Source organism: Phyllostomus discolor, chromosome 2, assembly GCF_004126475.2.
Source record: "Phyllostomus discolor isolate MPI-MPIP mPhyDis1 chromosome 2, mPhyDis1.pri.v3, whole genome shotgun sequence".
Classification (NCBI taxonomy): Eukaryota; Metazoa; Chordata; class Mammalia; order Chiroptera; family Phyllostomidae; genus Phyllostomus; species Phyllostomus discolor.
In genome coordinates this window covers 100,458,752-100,476,237 of record NC_040904.2, presented here as the reverse complement: position 1 = coordinate 100,476,237, position 17,486 = coordinate 100,458,752, and the positions used below count along the sequence as shown (strand labels likewise).

The 17,486-nt window shown below is 34.5% G+C and overlaps 1 protein-coding gene across 6 annotated transcripts in view; it reads right to left on the bottom strand.

Annotated features, from left to right (window-relative positions):
* Positions 1–17,486, bottom strand: part of STXBP5L (syntaxin binding protein 5 like) — a 335,631-nt gene that overhangs the window by 152,067 nt on the left and 166,078 nt on the right. For all 6 annotated transcript variants that reach the window (XM_028505036.2, XM_036018147.1, XM_028505038.2 and 3 more), the window contains exons 13-16: positions 8,675–8,822; positions 7,691–7,758; positions 2,146–2,186; positions 68–285 (exon numbers count right to left, since the gene is read on the bottom strand). In XM_028505036.2, coding sequence (XP_028360837.1) covers positions 68–285; positions 2,146–2,186; positions 7,691–7,758; positions 8,675–8,822 — 475 coding nt within the window. The remainder of the gene's footprint in view (positions 1–67; positions 286–2,145; positions 2,187–7,690; positions 7,759–8,674; positions 8,823–17,486) is intronic.

Below are 17,486 nucleotides of genomic sequence, written 5' to 3'. Positions count from 1 at the left end.
ATTAACCAAAATCTATGAAATTGCTTTCCTTTAATTAAGTGTAAAGTTTAAATTTTGAATGACTTACCACTATTTCTGTTGTTACTTCATGTTTGCTAAATTTATAAATTATGACATATGCAGAGACTCCTGAAACACAGAATATTCTGCTCTCTGGACACCAGTAAATCATCTGAATGGCATATGGATCTTCCTCTACAATTTCACAGGTTTGTTTTCCTTCTCCTATCTTCTGTTTTTCAAACACTTTTGAAGTTTTTAGCTTGTACAGCATCTGTAGAGTTACTATAAGATATTGAAGGATAATTACCTTCTAATTTGAACTCAATTCTTTTTTTGAACTTAATTCTTAAATGTTGTTGAAGTTTCTTCAATATATTTGTTAAAAGACAAAAGTAAGACAAATAGATAAAATAAATTACATTTTAACCAGTAAGCATTCAATGTCACGTTCTTTTATCAGTACAGTTTACTTGAAGGAAGACTACAAGGAAAAATAAACACTTATTGAACATACACTATATACCAAGGAATAGGTAGGTCCTTCATATGCAGAGTCTCATGTTATCCTTAGAACAAGTCCATGAAGCCCTGACGGGTGTGGCTCAGTTATTTGGGTGTCATCCCACAAAGTGAAAGGTTTCCAGTTCCATTTTTGGTTAGAGTACATGCCTAGGTTTTAGGTTCAGTCCCTGATGGATATTTCTCACTCACATTGATATTTACTCTCTCTCTCTTTCTCCCTCCTTTCCTCAGCCTCTCTAATAATAAATAAATATATATATTTTTAAAAAGCCCCATGAAGTATTATTCTCATTTATTCAACAGAAATGCTGGAGTTCAGAAAGTTTACAATGGAAATACTGAACCTAATTCTAAGGGAGGCCCCTCAATTTTTTCCCTAATTTTTCTCTTAGATTACTAGATGAGAAATTGGTACTATTCTTAGAGGGTTTACTCCTCTCAACAAATTTTTAGACATTCCTTCAGATGAGAAACACTTATAATATACCAGCCAGCAATACTGGGAATCCAATAAGCTGTGATTATGTTAGAAAGAATCTTTTCTGAATGACTGTGTTAGGAAAGGTTCAGTTACAATTTTAAGAAACTCTGGGTTTGTGAAATTTCAGAAATATTTATTTGGGAGAATTTTCTTCCATTTTAGACCCTGACAATGACTTGTCTATGAGAAAGCTCTATATTCAACAAATGATTCCTGACAAAAATTCTAAAAATTTGGGAGTTTTTGCCAAAAGTGTATAATCTGAACCTAATCATGAGAAGCATGAGTAGAACTCAAATTGGAGATTTTACAAAAGAAGTCAGCTGAACTCATCATGAACGTCTTTTTCATGAAATAAGAACTTGGGAACTGTTCCAGATTAAATAAAACTCAAAACATATGATAACTAAATGCCATAAATGAGCTTAGATTTTCTTTTCTTATAAAAGATACTATGGGATGGGAATAAAAGGCTGAAAACTGCACTTGAACAATTAAAATTTTAAAAAAGATATTATTGGGACAATTGGCAAAAACTGAATAAAATCTGGAAGTTAGATAATAATACTGTATAAATATTAATCTCCTGATCTTAATCACTATAATTTATGTAAAAGAATGTATTTGTAGGAAATGTACTTTAAGTATTTAAGGGCATTCAGTATCAGAGGGGCAGCATATTTGCAACTTAGTCATGGATGGTTATAAAAAGTTATGGGTTGTACATATTTACATAGTGTGTATGTAAATATATACAGGGGCACGAAAAGTGAATACTAATGGGATAAAAACACTTTTCCAATACCACAGAGTTAGGAAGTAAAAGGACATTCCTTGAACAGATGTAGCCTGACAAAGCTTGGTTCTTTTTCTAATGCACTTTGCCTTTACAATTTGCCTTTTATAAATATAATGGCTGGTGGTAAAAAGTGACTTCAGTCCAGTTTATATTATAGAAGTACAGTAGAAATACTTTAAATTTATCTAATAATATAGGAAATGGGTTTTTGTAACACAACCATGCACATATGCTAAAAATGGAAGTGAAATGTTAATTGTCTGAACTAAAAAGTGGTGAACGGCTGGGAGTATATATAACCAAGTGTTTTTTGTTATAGAAGGAGAAAGGTAAAACTTACTTGCAGAAGCATCCCAAAATTTTATTGATCCATCTGCATGACTAGGCAAAAAACAAATTAGCATAAATTAAAGTATATTAAATAAAAATATCATTCTAAAAATGTAAAACTTGAGTTAATGTTAAATTCAATTAAAAATACTGTTTCAATGAAAACAAGTGTACACTAAATCATTTCTAAGCACAAAACAATAGTTTAAATATAAAACAATACATTAAAATCTAAACTTAAAAAGAAACAATAATTACTTAAATTTTACTCTAAGATTTTATTTTGTAATAGAGAGCAATTAAAACTTACCTATTGGAAAAAACAATATTTTTAACATAAAATTGTTTACACTAAATAAAAAGATACCCAAGGCAATTTAGATATTAAAATGATTTTGAAATGAATATCATGGTGAAATTAAAGTTAAGCTTCAAATTACAAAAGTCAAATCCATAAACCTATCTAGAGTTTTATCATTATTTGGTAATAACATAATGGTAATTGTATGAGAATTCACTAAGAAAATAAAATAAGATAATACTTCCCAATACATTTTCTGAGGTCAGCTTTATTTTCAATCAAAACTAGAAAAAACCATTACAAGAAAATTACAAATGAATATTCTTCAAGCATGTGCATAAAAACTGTCAACAAAATATTAGCAAATCATATCAAGAGTCCGTCATATATCATGCATCACAACTAGGTGGGATTTATCCCAGGAATGCAAGGCCAGTTAAAAATTCAAAAAAACTCAGTCATCATATTGTAATTCACCATACTGAAAGATTAAATACAACCAGATCATCTTAATAAATGAAGAAAAAACATTTGACAAAAATTTACCATCCATTCATTAAAAATAAAACCTCAACAATCTAGGAACAGGAAACTTCTTCAACCTGCTAACGGGTATCTAGGAACAACCTACAGATTCCACATATAAGTGAAATCATACAGTACCTGGCTTTCTCTGTCTGACTTACTTCCCTTAGCATATTATCCTTTAGGTTCATCTATGTTGCTGCAAATGACAAGATTTCATTGTTTCTTATGGTTGAGTAATATTCCACTGTTTATGTGTGCTACATGGTCTTTATCCATCAATCTATTGATAGGCACCTAGGCTTCTTCCGTATCTTGGCTATTATAAATAATGCTGCAATGAACATAGGGGTGCTATATAGCTTCCCAAATTATTGTTTTCACTTTTTGTATAAATATGCAGAAGTGGAATTGCTGGATCATATATATTTTAGTTCTAGCTTTAATTTTTAAAAAATATCCACACAGTTTTCCATGGTAGCTCAGTAATTTATAATCCCTTTTCTCAACATCTTTACCAGGCCTTATCTGTCATCTTTTTATAATAGCTACTCTGACAGATATGAAGCGATATCTCATTGTAGTTTGGATTTGAATTTGATGATTAGTGATGAGCTTAGGTTGAACATGCTTACACATCTTTTCATGTGTCTATTGGTCATCTGTAAGTCTTTGCAGAAATGTCTATTCAGGTACTCTGTCTTTTTAATTGTTTTTTTTTATGTTGAATTGTATGAGTTCTTCACATACTTTTGATATTAAACTGTTATCAGATATAATACTTTCTTTCATTCTTTTTTTCTTTTTTCCTCTGACTCTATAATTTCCTATTACCTATCTACTAGTTCACTGATTCTTTCTTCTGATTAAGTCTGAAGTTGAATGCTACTAATATATTTTTCAATTCCGTTATTCTTCTACTCCAATTTTTTTTCATTATTATAGTTTCTATCACTTTGTTTTCATTTTGCTCATGCCTTATTTTTTAAATTTTGTTTATTTGTTTATTTATATTCTTAGTGCCCTGCACTTTTTAAAGACAATTATTTTGAATTGTTAGGTAATTCACAGATCTCTATTTCTTAATAGGACTAGAGATCGATTTCTGTAAGTTTATTTTGTACCTTTAATTACCTGTTTATTTGTGTGCCTCGTTATTTCTTGTTGGGGATTTGTCATTTGAAAATAAACCTACCACTTATGAACTGGCTTTGTATAGGGGAAGACCTTCACCAATCTGTCTAAGTAGAAATCTTTGGGCCTCACACCTTTAATGGAGATGTTTCTCCTCTGGGCCTGTGTGTGTAATTTCCCTATTAGAGAGGTTTGCTGGTTTTCTCCAGGAGCTTGTAGTCTCATGCTCCCCCTATTGTCTGTCTTTAGTACTGCAGGTTTTGGGGGAAGTTCAACAGCCACTGAGTTCTTTTTAAAAAAAAATTTAACATTTGAAATGAGTTTTATTTTCACCAAACATATGATAGTGTACATAGAAAACCCTATAGACTCCACCAAAAAACCACTCGACCTAATACATGAATTTGGCAAAACAGTGGGATACAAAGTCAATGTCCAGAAATCAAAGGCATTTTTGTATACCAACAATGAAATATCAGAAACAGAAATCAGGGGAAAAATTCCATTTGATATAGCAATAAGAAAAATAAAATACCTAGGAATAAATCTAACCAAGGAGGTAAAAGACCTGTACTCAGAAAACTACATAACACTAAAGAAAGAAATTAAAGAAGACACAAACAAATGGAAACATATACCATGTTCATGAATTGGAAGAATTAACATCATCAAAATGTCCATACTACCCAAAGCAATTTATAGATTCAATGCAATGCCTATTAAAGTACCAATGGCATACTTCACATATATAGAACAAACACTGAGTTCTTTTTTGCTCTCTGCATCCCCCCCCACCCCCCCAGGCATCCAAGTTCCATCACCACTCAGGTTCAGGTGAGACAGAAGCTAATCTCTTTGGAAACCCCCTAAAAAGCAGGAACATTTGATGTACATTCTACTCCTCTTTCCAATGAGAGAAGGTATAAGTTGGGCTTTCCTTCTGAACACAAGCTATATCAATTTTGTGGAGGGGCTGACATAGTCAAAGTGAAATTAAAGGGCTATTTAAACCCATTTCAACTTGGTAGTTCTTAGCTTTAAGCTTGCCTGGGTATAACTTTTTACTGGTTCCTTGGCCATATATTGTTGTTACATCAGCCCCTCTGTGGGAGAACAGGGTCTGAAGCTACCTATTCTGATATCTTGCCAATGTCATTCTCCACCAAATTTTTATAGAGTATTTTTCAATTATTTTTCTCTCAACCTTACTGTACTCTTTTATGTGAAGTGAATATATTATAAATATCATAGAGTAGGGTCATAATTTTTAATCCACTCTGCCAATCTATGAATTTAAATTGGAGTATCTACAGTATTTGCACTTAACCACTGATGTATTAGGGCTTTAGTCTGTCATTTTTTTCTTTACTGTTTTGCCCTGCCTATGTATGGGTTAATTGAATTATTTTAGTACATCTATTTCAATGTGCATTTTTTAAGTGCATCTGTTTGCATTGGGCTTTTAAAAAATGGTTGCTTGAAGTATAACAATTTGTCACAGTCTACTGGTGCCATCACACTACCATTTTCAGGGAAGTATAAAAACATTACCTCCCTTTCCATTACCTTATCTTTTCCCTTTTATATTGTCTAAATATTCCCCCTAGATGTAAATAAAACCACACCTGACAATGTAACTATAATATTTTACTTAATCATCAAATATAATTTTAAAAACTCAAGAGAAGAAAAGCCTATGGCATTTACCCACCAAATATAATTTTAAAAACTCAAAGCTGATTGTATTTACCCACATTTTTGCTACTGTGTTTTTCCTTCCCTCTTGATATTCCAAGGTTCCTTCTTTTATCATTTGCTTTATGTTTAGAGAACTTACTCTAGCCACTCTTTTAGGGTAGGTCTGATGTTGACAAAATTCTTTGTTTCTTTCTTCTGCAGATGTGTTGATTTTTCCTTAATTCCCAAATATTTTTTGCTGGGTATAGCATTCTGGGTTGCCAGTTATTTTCTGGCAACACTTGAAAAGTCTTTTCCATTTGTCCTCCACAGTTTCTAATGAGAAATTCACCATCATTCACATTTGTTTTGCCCTATAGGTAAGGCATCACTTCTCTCTTGCTGTTTTCATTTTTTTTTCTTGGTGTTTAGTGTTCAGAGGTTTGACTATGATGTGACTCATTATAGATTTCTTGTGGTTCATTCAGTTTCTGGAATCTATAGGTTGACATTTTCTGCCAAATTTGGAGAGTTTTCAGGTATTATTTCCTGATATACTTTTTTCAGCCCTATTATTTTTCTTTTCTCTTTATTCACTGGATTTCCATGGACACAAAAGGTAGAGGGTATATGGCTCATCACTGTTTGGCTGTCATGGAAATTTTTCTCCCCACAGGATCTCCTTCGACACCACAGGTGATGGGTTTCATCAGCATCCAGCAGAGTTAAAAGTCCCAGCTTCTTATTCAGCCTTTGTTTAGAGTCAGAAAATGATACTCTCCTCAGGAGGAAGTTGAGGCACCTTTTTCATAGACCAATGAAGGTAAACAGCTAGGGTCCTCAATCTGCCTTTGTTTGAGTGGGTTGGGGTAGGACAATAGTTTTTTTTCCTCTGGTAGTTATCTAGAGAGATTATTTTCTAAAAGTTTTCTGTCTTGATAGGCTACCCTTTTTCATGCCCTTTAGCTACAGAGGACTAACTTTTGTTTGTGTTTTGTTTGTACCGATTGACAGATCCAGGTTGCTAGCTTCTTCAGCTCTAATTCTGGGATATATGAGACAAACCAACCAACCAACCAACACAAACAAAAAACAAACAAATAAAAACACCAAAACAAGAAACTTGCCACCACGTTATTCCATGGGACCTGGGGGCCTCACCAGTATGACTTCTCCTCATCTTTTCCAGTCATCTTATGCTTGTTTAATTTAACACTATTTAGGGTTTTTAGTTGTATTCACTGGGAAAAATAGGGAAAATTTCTTCTAGTATATTGTCTCATAAGCAGACTAACTTATTGTCTTTTAAATCTCACCTTTATCTATTGGTATGTCTCTATTTTTATTCCTACTATTAGAGTAGGCTGCTACAGAAAGCAGTGACTTTTCTGGTGCTGTAAGTTTTGAAGTATACTTTAAATAACCACCTGATAGAATAGTCACTTGGCAGGAATTAAGAGCTGTTGGTAAGGGACTTAGGCTAATAATCTATGATTTTCACAGGAATTCTTCCTTGACTAGTCTCTCATGATTTTTCATACTTTGATTTTCTCCCACTGTTATAATGTACATTTAATTATTTTTGTTATATGCCTAAGTTCTCAGAAGTTTGATTCTATCTTCCACCAGGGTTATAATCTTTGCACAAAATTTGTATCTTATTTTTATTGTTAACACTATTAGAGATTCCTCCCATCCCCCTCAACTTTGTCCACCTCCACCAAGATCCCACCCTCCCCTCCCTCTGGCCTTCACCACACTGTTGTCTGTATCCACAAACTATGCATGTATGTGTCTTATATTTTTACTTTTACTTAAACTGTCAGTCTTCCTAGAGCATAATTATAAGAAATTGTAAAAGCTCAATAAAATATTTTTGATGATGAATTGATCAATTTAAAAGATGCATCCCACTTACCCGGTAATAATAATTTCTGGATATGTTTGTGTTCCAAGGTTCCAAGCTCCTCCAGTGATTGGCCACTCCTAAATATATTATACAGGAACAGTTTATAAGTTTATTTTTAATTTTAAATAACTTAAAAATGTAAAGTGACAATATTTTTAAGTGGTGAAAGATTTTCTTAGAACTCAATAGCTGTAAAGTAGTGGAGGATAAAGTATGTAGCCATCTTTTAATTCTTTCATTCAGCAAAACATTCCAAATGTATAATTCCATAATCTTTAAAAACACTGATATTAACAAAGATTACCATTCATATTAAAAAGTCAAAGAAATATTTTCAATGATACAAAAATAATGTTGCTACATTTGCCACATGATCTATGTATTACCAAACTATTGTGGTGCCATTTAACACAGAATACTATGTTAATTGTGCCCCCACCTCCACCCCTAGAGTTATTTATCCCAATAGCCCTGTACAAATAAAAGAAATCATAATAGGTGGTCTAATACAATTGTAAGTATTTGAATCCTATAGTAAGTACAATAAAATGGAATTCCAGAAAGTTATTTAATAAATGACTTTTGATGATTGTCTTATTAAACATTGATTGATAAGAAATGGCTAGAGTTGACTTGGATTTATTAAAATATAATCCTTCATCCAAAATAATTAAAAGTTACATTTTATAATTCAAATTTGTTACTTTAAATGTATTCTTAGTATAAAAATATATGTGATAGATAAGTATACCAGTATATAATATGTACATATTATATAAAAAATTTATATTTCTATAGGTTTTAAGCTATGTACCATTTAGGAAATTTGAATTCCAGTGGTTATATTTTTTATTGATTCCAGCTTTTGATTTCAAAAAAGAATTTAGTTCAAGTATTCTTCTACAGAAAGTATGAAAATAGTATGACAAAAATGTGTAATCACATGATATGAATATGAATCTAACACAATTTATTTTTAACTGTTACTTTTACCTTATTACTGTATCCTTGTTTTTTATGCTTAACTCCTGTAGCATAGAGTACTAGAATCAAATCTGGAGGGCAGTCGGCAAAGTATGCTGTGCAAGTAACTGGTGATTCATGAATGTCCATGGGATATGGATTTTCAAAGATTGGAAAACTAATAGATAAATACAATATATTAGGTTCATTTTGCAATGATAAAAAATAAAATAACTTATAAAGCAAATCCCCAAACCTTCTATATATGAATTATACATTCACTTAATTGTTTTTATGCACCATAAGAGTCATATAAAGTACTTATCTATAAAATACAATATGAATAATGGTAGAATTTTACTTGTATAAGTAAATTTTTTCTATAATTCAAAAATTCTACAATGATACCACTTTAATCTAAATATTTATATAACATACTATAAGTATTAAAATATCTTAGTAAATTTTTCCATGGGGAGATAATATATAAGTAAATGGTTTTTTTGTTTTCTGCAGGAGTAATTTAAAGATGCATGTGATTATACCATGCTTGAGATAATTTCCTATGTAAACTAGAGAATGTAGAAGGCTTGCAGAATTACCAATGCAGTAAATTTCATATCCTCAAGCCTACCATAATTTTAAACAGGCATATAAGTATAGAACCAAATTAATAATGCTTATACCCACAATAAATTGTGCAGTTCTTACTTACCAGATGTACCAGACACTAAAGAAATAGAATATTACCTTATGTCCTATCTGTTCCAGGTTTGTATGATCATGTTACTCCTGATACAATGTATGTTTTAGGGGGTGGGTGGAGAGGGGCTATTAAAAATAATTTCCTTCCTATACTGTTAGGAATTTAATTAGTAATTTAGTCCAATCTTCAGAGTATGGTATATGTGAGTGTGTGTATGCTACAAATGGTTTCCCAAATAGGAATAGTAATATATGCAAAATCAGGTGGGAAGAACGAAGTTGTGTTTAAAAAATGCCAAGTACATAAAAATGGATGGATTAGAAGTCCCCTGTTTCAAGGCAGAAATTATCAACATTTCTTAGATTGAAGAATTAGAAGTAAAATAAATGTATCAGGTTAAAAACCAGATCTATAATTTGGAATTTGATAATAGCAAGTCGTGGCAATGATAGACTCCAGACAAGGTGTGACACAAGTGGTTGACACAAGGTGAACAATATAGCAAAAGTGCTTGGAGAAAGATATTTTAGTATATTGGCAAAGACTATGGAAAATATACTTTAAAAGGAAATAATAGCTAAAAATTTATTATAGGAATTTATATGTAAAAGTGTAAACTGGTTGCTGTGGAAATGTAAACAAAGATACAAATCCAAGAAACCAAGAAAAGAAGAAATTTTAAGCCCTAATGCTTGCTTTTATGTAGAGGATTGAATGGGGGAGAAGGAAGGAAGGAACTTGAAAAGGAATCCAGAGGTTCTAGTCAAGATGATGGAAAAGGCAGAAGCTGCAACCATCTCCTCCCACTACCACATAAAAATTATAACTAAATTATAGGACAATCAAATAACCATCTGAAGACTGGCTTAACAGAAATCTTGTAACTTTAGATATTCAGAAAAGACACATAGAAGCTGGTAGAATAGGTGGAGACACATAATGAACTGGCCCTACTCATAAATGTGGCAATGGATAATCCAGAGGCATACTTCAGTTGCAAAGGTTTCCCCTGAAGAGTGGGAGGTTTTAGCTCCTACTCAGCCTGGAACACCAATGCTAGGAAGAAGAGCCCACAGAACATTTGGCAATGAAAATTAGTAAGGCCTCCATTTGTCTGCATGAGACAGGAAGCAGACTGTTGGAAACCCATGTAACCTCTTAAAGGGATAACACACTAACTCTCACTCACAGGAACTCAACGGTGAACTCAGGCAGAGGGACAAGAGCTTTAAGGGCCCCAGAGTCATACATGGAGAGACTGAGTTATGTAGTTTTGGGGTGAGGGCTGAAGAAACAGTTGCCAATGTCCCTATGTTGAGTCTTCCTTCAGTATGTCCCATGGGTACCATGGGACTGAGCTGGGCCTTCCCCCCACATGGCATTAGCCTGATGAACTACATTAGCTCCACCCTGATGACTCTCTGAAACCCTGACCTATCCAACTCACACACAGCCTGAGGCCCTCATCAGTGGCAACCAGCCTGGGCCTGCATTTTGATCTGTCTTAAAAAACTCTTGACCACCTGTCTTCACTTAGCATAATGCTCTCCAGGTCCATCCATACTGTTGCAAAGGGTAGGAGTTCCTTCTTTCTTTCTGCTGTATTCCATCATGTAAATGTACCACAGTTTTTTATCCATTCATTCACTGATGGGCACTTAGGTTGCTTCCAGCACTTGGCTATTATAAATCATGCTGCTATGAACATTGGGGTGCATAGGTTCTTTTGAATTGGTGTTTCAGGGGTAACCAGAGAGGAGGAGGAAGGAGGATAATGGGGGAAAGAAGGGGAAGGGTCATCAAGGAACATGTATAAAGGACTCATGAACAAACCAAAGGCAGGTAAGATTGGAGGTAGAAGGTGGGGGTTGGTGGGGTGAGGGAAAGAGGTGGGGGGGAATGGAGACAAATGTATTTAAACAATGATTAAAAAAATAAAAAACTCTTGAGGAATTTCAGTTAAGCTCAGAGAGTGCCAGAGATACACATGAAACTGAATTGTGTGTCTTCAGGGCGAGGGGCAGCTTCCTACACTGCCAATAGGTGCCACAGTTCCTGTTAATCCCTCCCCTTACACATCCAAATCTTAATCTGTATTATACTGGTAAATTCTATTAGCTCTACCCTGTCAACTCCCTAAGACACTATTTCACTTCAAAGGTCTACAGGCCCCAGGTGGTGGCAGCTAGCCTCATTGTACCCTGAGACTTTGGCTGACTGGACTCAGACCCAGCACTGGTACCAAGTTTGAATCTGTATTAACCTGGTGAATACCACTTGCTGCACATGGGTGTCTCCCTGAGATCCTCATGCAAGTCATGCACCACTGAGGTTCTTTCAGTGGTTGACATGCAGGCAGCTGGCTGGTCTTAGGTTGCCTTGGCCCTTTTATTGATTTGCCCCAGCCCTGGTACTGGTGGCTGTTGACCTCAGCTTGCAGCTCGGCCCCTCCCACACCCTTCCAGTTCTAGCAAAGGCAGCTACCTACCTTGGATCATACTGTAGTTCCCAACACAAAGTCCCAGGCCAGTACCAGGCAGTGTTTAACACTGACCTGTGCTAGAGTCATTCTAAAGAAGCCAAAGTACAAATACACCAAGTGGGTGTCCTCAGACCACAAAAGAGCACCAAATGATTGGCTCCACAAGAGGCACCCCAAAAAAGAGGTCTTGGCAGGCACCAGTCCCAGCTGGAGAAAATTCTAATTCATGGTGTCAGCACCTACATAGGACCTCATATATTATGGCCTTGGCTACTACTCACAGCCAGCCAGCCTGAGGGTAAACCCCACACATGATGAGACAATAGCAATCAACACTCAACTACAACAAAAGGGAACATATAACTGACACAGGGGACACTTCTGGAGCAGGTGGATCAGGTGATCAAGAAAATTGTGCCACTGGGCCCCACAGGACACCTACTACATAAGGCCACCACACCATGATTGGGAAACATAGAAGGTCTGCCTAACATAGAAACACAGGGTGGCATCCAAAATTGGGAGAAAAAGAAACATGTCCCACATAAAAGAACAGGAAAATTCTATAGAAAATGAACTAAATAAAATGGAGTCAGGCTCACAACAGTGATTATAAGGATTGTCAAGAAAGTAAGTAAGAACTTCAACAAAAAGATAGCAAGCATTAAGAAAATATTGAAACAAATAAAAAGAACCAGTCAGAAATGAAGAATACAGTAACTGAAATGAAGAATACAGTAGAAGTAATCAACAGCAGATTAGGTGAAGCACAAGAGGAATCAGATCTGGAAAATAAAGTAGCAAAAAACATAATCGCAGCAACAAAAATCTTTTTTAAATGAGGATAGTTTGAGGAACATCTGAGACAACATCAAATGTAACAATATTTACATCATAGGAATATCAAGAGATGAAAAGAGAGAGCAAGGGATTGAGACCCTAATCTGAAGAAATAATAACTGAAAACTTCCTTAACCAAGTAAAGGAAAAAGAACTCAGAGAGTGTAGAGAGTCTCAAAGAAGATGAACCCAAAAAGGCCCACAGCAAGATACATCATAATTAAAATGGTAAGAGTTAAAGACAAATTAAGAATCTTAAAAACAGCAAGAGAACAGCTACTTAATACAAAGAAACTTCCATAAGACAGTGAACAGGTTTCTCAACAGAACTTTTCATGACAGAAGGCATTGGCACAAAATATTCAAAGTGATGAAAAGCAAGGACCTACAACCAAGACTAGTCTATCCAGCAAGGCTATGATTTAAAATTGAAAGAGATAAAGCTTCCTAGAAATGAAAAAGCTAAAAAAAATTCATTACCACCAAAGCAGTAAAAGAAATGTTGAGTACTTCTTTAGGAAAAATAAAAAATATTTTATACACCAATAATGAGCTATCAGAAAAAGAAATCAAGAAAACAATCCCATTTACAACTGCATCAAAAAAATTAAAAGACCTAGAATAAATTTAACCAAGGATGTAAAACATCTGTACTGGGTAAATTATAAGGCACTGAAAAATGAACTGAAGAAGACACAAAAAAGTGGAAGCATATACTATGCTCATGGATAGGAAGAATCAACATCATTAAAATGTCCATACTACCAAAAGCAATCTATACAGTCAACAAAATTCATATCAATATATGAATAACAGTTTTCACAGAACTAGAAGAAATATGTCAAAAATGTACATGGGGCCACAAAAGACCCAAATAGGCACAGCAATCTTGTAAAAGAAGAACAAAGTTGGAGAAATCATATTACCTGATATCAAACTATACCTACAAAGCCATAATAATCAAAACAGCATGGTACTGGCATAAGAGCAGGCATACAGATCAATGGAAAAAAATAGAGAGCTCAGATATAAACACATGCCTACATGGTTAATTAATATATGACAAAGAAGATAAAAACATACAGTAAGGTAAAGACAGTCTATTCAATAAATGGTATTGGGAATACCAGACAGATACACACAAAATTGAAACTAGACTACCTTCTTATGCCACATACAACAATGGGGTGGGGATTGACTTTGGGAGTGGGGGTTAGGGGGTGGAGATTGGTCAGGGAAGAGCAAAGATGAAAAATGTGGGGGAAACTGTAATCAAACAATAATAATAAAAGGAAAAACCTATTATTTTAAAAATAAAAAATATCAAAATGGATTAAAAATGTAAGACTTGAAACCATAAAACTCCTAGAAGAAAACATCATCAGTAAACTCTGATATTTGTCTTAGCAATATTTTTTATGATATATCTCAGGCAAAGGAAACAAAAAGTAATAGTAAATAAATGAAATTACATCAAACAAAAAAGTTTTGGCACAGCAAAGGAAATCACCAACAAAATTAAAAGACAGCTTAGTGAAGGGAGAAAATATTTGCCAATGATAATCTGATAAGGGGTTAATATCCAAAATTTATGAAGAACTCATACAAGTCCACATTAAAAAAAAATCCAATTAAAAATATGTGCAGTGAGAAGAGAGATCCAAGATGGCAGAGGAGTAAGTGAAAGCTACACTAACCTCCTCCCAGGACCAATCTGGAATTACAACTAAATTGTAGAGAAATCACGTTGAATAACCAACTGAACACTACCTGGAGATAAGCCTTACAACAATGCACAGACAGGAGAAAAAACACTTCAGCACTATGTGACTGGTAGGGAGTGTGGAGGAGACTCAACAGGGCTGGCTGGACTCTCATGGTTGGCAGATTAAGTACCAGTGCAATAAGTCAGTAGTTAGGGGATTCCCCCTGAGAGTGTGGGGTCTAAATCCCAAGGTGGGTTTCCCAGCCTACAGCACCAGAGGCAGATAGGAACCCACATAACATTCAGCTGTGAAAAGCAGCAGGGGTTATATCTCCTAGGGAAGTCATATGAGATGCAGTGAGCCTTTTAAAGGGCCAAAGCACAAAATTTTGTTTGTAGCCAGCAAAAGGCGCCAGGAAAGGGAGGGCAGAGTGGACTAGAGATGATTGACAGTTTGGGGTTGGTGGCTTTGAGGGGAGAACTAAGGGAACAACCTCCAGGACCCCTGTGCTGAGTCACCCCCCCCCCCCATACTGCAGAAGCCATTTCTGTCAGGCAGAGCACTCCCCTCTGAATGGCATTAGCCTGAGGGGAATGTCTGCAGGAATTCCTCTGTCCAACCCTGTGGTGCTTAAGCCTGACTGCTGATAACAGATTGGTTAGATTGAAGAAACCAATCACATTAACAGATGATTAGTTTAAAATCTAAGGTGGAAAATAAAAAGAAACAGGCAAAATAGGAAGACAAAGAAATAGACCCTGAATGAAAGAACAAGAGAATTTTCCAGAAGCACGAGATGACATGGAAGTAACCAATTTATCATGCAGAGTTTAGAGTAATTATTATGAAGATACTCAACAGCATAAAAAAGCCATAGAAAACAAACAAGTATCAGTGAGAAATAAATAATGCAATATCTGAGATAAGTAATACACTAGAAGGAATAAAGAGTAGCTTAGATGAAGCATAGCATAAAATCAGTGTTTTGGAAGACAGGTAGAAAAAACTCTTCAGGTAGAGAGTGAGCAAAGGATTAACCTATTTGAAGAAATAAAAACTAAAAGCTTTCCTAATCTGGTGAAGGAAAAAGTCAAACAAGTATGATCATACAGGAAGATCAGAGAGTCCCAAACAAACTGGACTCAAAGAGGACTACACTGAGACACATAATTAAAATGACAAGTCTTCAAAATAAGGAGAGAATCCAAACAGCTGGAAAAGAAAGGCATGTAATTATCTACAAAGGAGCACCAATTAGACTGTCATCTGAACTCATCAGAAACATTTCAGACTAGAAGGGAGTGGTGTGAAATATTCAAGGTGATGAAATCCAAGGACCTGTTACTAAGGCTACTTTACCTAGTAAGGCTATCATTTAAAATTGAAGGAGAAATAATGAGGTTCCCAGACAAGAAAAAGCTAAAAGACTTACCAAACTAATACTGCAACAAATGTTAAAGGGTTTGCTTTAAGAAGATGAAGAAAAAGAAAAAGGAAAAAAGAAAAACTCAGAGGAAAACAGTCTAACAATTAAATGGCACTACTTACGCATCTATCAATAATCACTTTAAAGGTAAGTGGCTTAAATTCTTCAACCAAAAGACAGAGGGTAGCTGAATGGATAAGAAAACAAGACCCATATACATATATGCTGTCTCCAAGACATCCATCACAGATCAAAAGATAAACACAGACTAAAAAGTAAAGGGTTAGAAAAAGATATTTCATGCAAATGGACAGAAAAAAAAGGCTGTGGTAGCAGTACTTACATCTGACAACACAGACTTTATAAACTAAGGCTATAGTAAGAGACAAAGAAGGATATTACATAATGATAAAGGGAACAATCCAACAAGAGGATATAACCCTAGTAAACATTTACATGTCCAATATAGGAGCACCTAAACATATAAAGCAGATATTGATGGACATAAAGGGGGAGATCAACAGAAATACAGTCATGGTTGGGGATTTTAACACCCCACTGACTTCAATGGGTAGATCTTCCAGGCAGAAAGTCAACAAGAAGACAGTGGACTTAAACTATACCTAGAACTAATGGATTTAATTGATATCTTCAGAGCACTGCACCACAAAGCAGCAGAATATACATTTTTTTAAGTGTACCTGGAACATTTTCTAGGATAGACCATATGTTAGGACACAAAACAAATCACAGTAAACTTAAGATGATTGAAATCATACCAAGCATCTTCTCTGACCACAATCTATGAAACTAGAAATCAACCACAAAAGGAACAATGGAAAACATGCAAAGACATGGATGGTAAATAACATGGTATTAAATAATGAGTAAATCAACAATGAGATCAAGTCCCAATAGATACCTTGAAACAAATGAAAATAAGGACACAAAAATTCAAAATCTATGAGACATGAGAAAGCAATCCTAAGGGACAAATTCATAGTATTACAGGCCTCTTTCAAAAAAAAAAAACAACAACAAGAAAAGCTCAAATAAACAATCTAAATTCACATTTAAAGGAACTTGAAATGAATAAAAAACAAAGCCCAATGTGAGTAAAATCAGAGCAGAAATAAATGAAATAGAGTCTAAAAAATGATACTAAAGATCAATGACTCCAAGAGCTGGTTCTTTGATAACAAGGTAAACAAGACAGACAAACTTTAACCAGAGTCATCAAGAAAAAAGAAAAAGGACCCAAATAAATAAAATCAGAAATAAAAGGGGAGAAATAACAACTGACACCAAAGAAATATAAAGGATTGTAAGAAAATATTAGGAACAATTATATGCCAACAAACTGGACAACCTGAACAAAATGGATAAATTCCTAGAAACATACAATCTTCCAAAAATAAATCAGGAAGAATCAGATTATCTGAATAGACAGATTACACCTAATGAAATTGAAGCAGTAATAAAAAAAAACTCCAAACAAAGAAAACCCCTGGATCAGATGGCTTCACAGGTGAATTTTACCAAACATTCTGAGAAGAACACCTCTCCTTCCAAACTATGTCATAGAATTCAAGAAGAAAAAAGGCTCCCGAACTCATTTTATGAGGCCAGCATTATCTTAATTCCAAAACCAAAAGAAAGAAAATTATAGGCAAATATCACTG